The 783-nt window shown below is 54.7% G+C and overlaps 1 protein-coding gene across 1 annotated transcript in view; it reads right to left on the bottom strand.

The window, feature by feature from the left end:
* Positions 1–783, bottom strand: part of VOLCADRAFT_94905 (uncharacterized protein) — a gene marked incomplete at both ends in the record, with an annotated part of 30,131 nt that overhangs the window by 18,082 nt on the left and 11,266 nt on the right. Inside the window, one exon of the mRNA XM_002954021.1 lies at positions 690–776. Coding sequence (XP_002954067.1) covers positions 690–776 — 87 coding nt within the window. The remainder of the gene's footprint in view (positions 1–689; positions 777–783) is intronic.

The raw sequence follows: 783 nt of genomic DNA, 5'->3' as shown, positions 1-783 counted from the left end.
TCCCCCCCGCCGCCGCCAGCCGCCACCTCCACCAGCCCCGTGTTGCGGCTTTCGTACGGCACCCGCCGCCATATCATCATCCTGATCTCCGGGTCCTGAGGCTCCAGGGGGGGCGATATCTTCCGGCTCCACCATCTGCCGTGTTTAGCGAGGGTTGTGGGGTTTTATTAGAGGTTTGAGGGGGGGGGGCAGAGGGGGGGGGGGATTAAAGGCAATCATATGATGCGAGAGGCAAGGAGTCAACACAGTGCCTACGAGTCCAGAAAAAGATCGGGAGGATCGTGTTTTTTAACTTTACGGAAATGGGGGGGGGTCGTGGTGGTAGTGGTGGTAGTGGTGGTAGTGGTGGTAGTGGTGGTAGTGGTGGTATGTGAGAGGTGATGGTAGCTGTGTGGTGTAGGTGGTGATGGCGATAAGCGGTTGTGCAGGATGTGGTGCTGCTCTCTGGTAGCGGTGGTGGTGGTGGTGGTGGTGGTGGTGGCGGTGGTGGCGGTGGTGGCAGTGGGAACAATCTCATGTAAATTGAGATGTGGGAGATGTGAGTGTAAAATGACCCATCCAAGCCAACGCGAAAACCGGAACCAATTAATTTTTCAATTTGAAGTTCTGTTTTGGTAATAATATTTGAAATCTAAGAGATTTCTCTGTTTCCGCACATGTACGACATTTTCCTCTGCTGGCCCACGCACCTGCACAATCTCCGTCAGCATCTCCGCCTTCAGAGCGTTACCCGCGGCGTCAATCTGACCCCAGTCAATACCATGAAGCTCACTGTACTGCACC

The sequence above is a fragment of the Volvox carteri genome (genome assembly GCF_000143455.1).
Source record: "Volvox carteri f. nagariensis unplaced genomic scaffold VOLCAscaffold_40, whole genome shotgun sequence".
NCBI classification, from domain to species: Eukaryota; Viridiplantae; Chlorophyta; class Chlorophyceae; order Chlamydomonadales; family Volvocaceae; genus Volvox; species Volvox carteri.
This window is presented reverse-complemented; position numbering and strand designations above follow the sequence as displayed.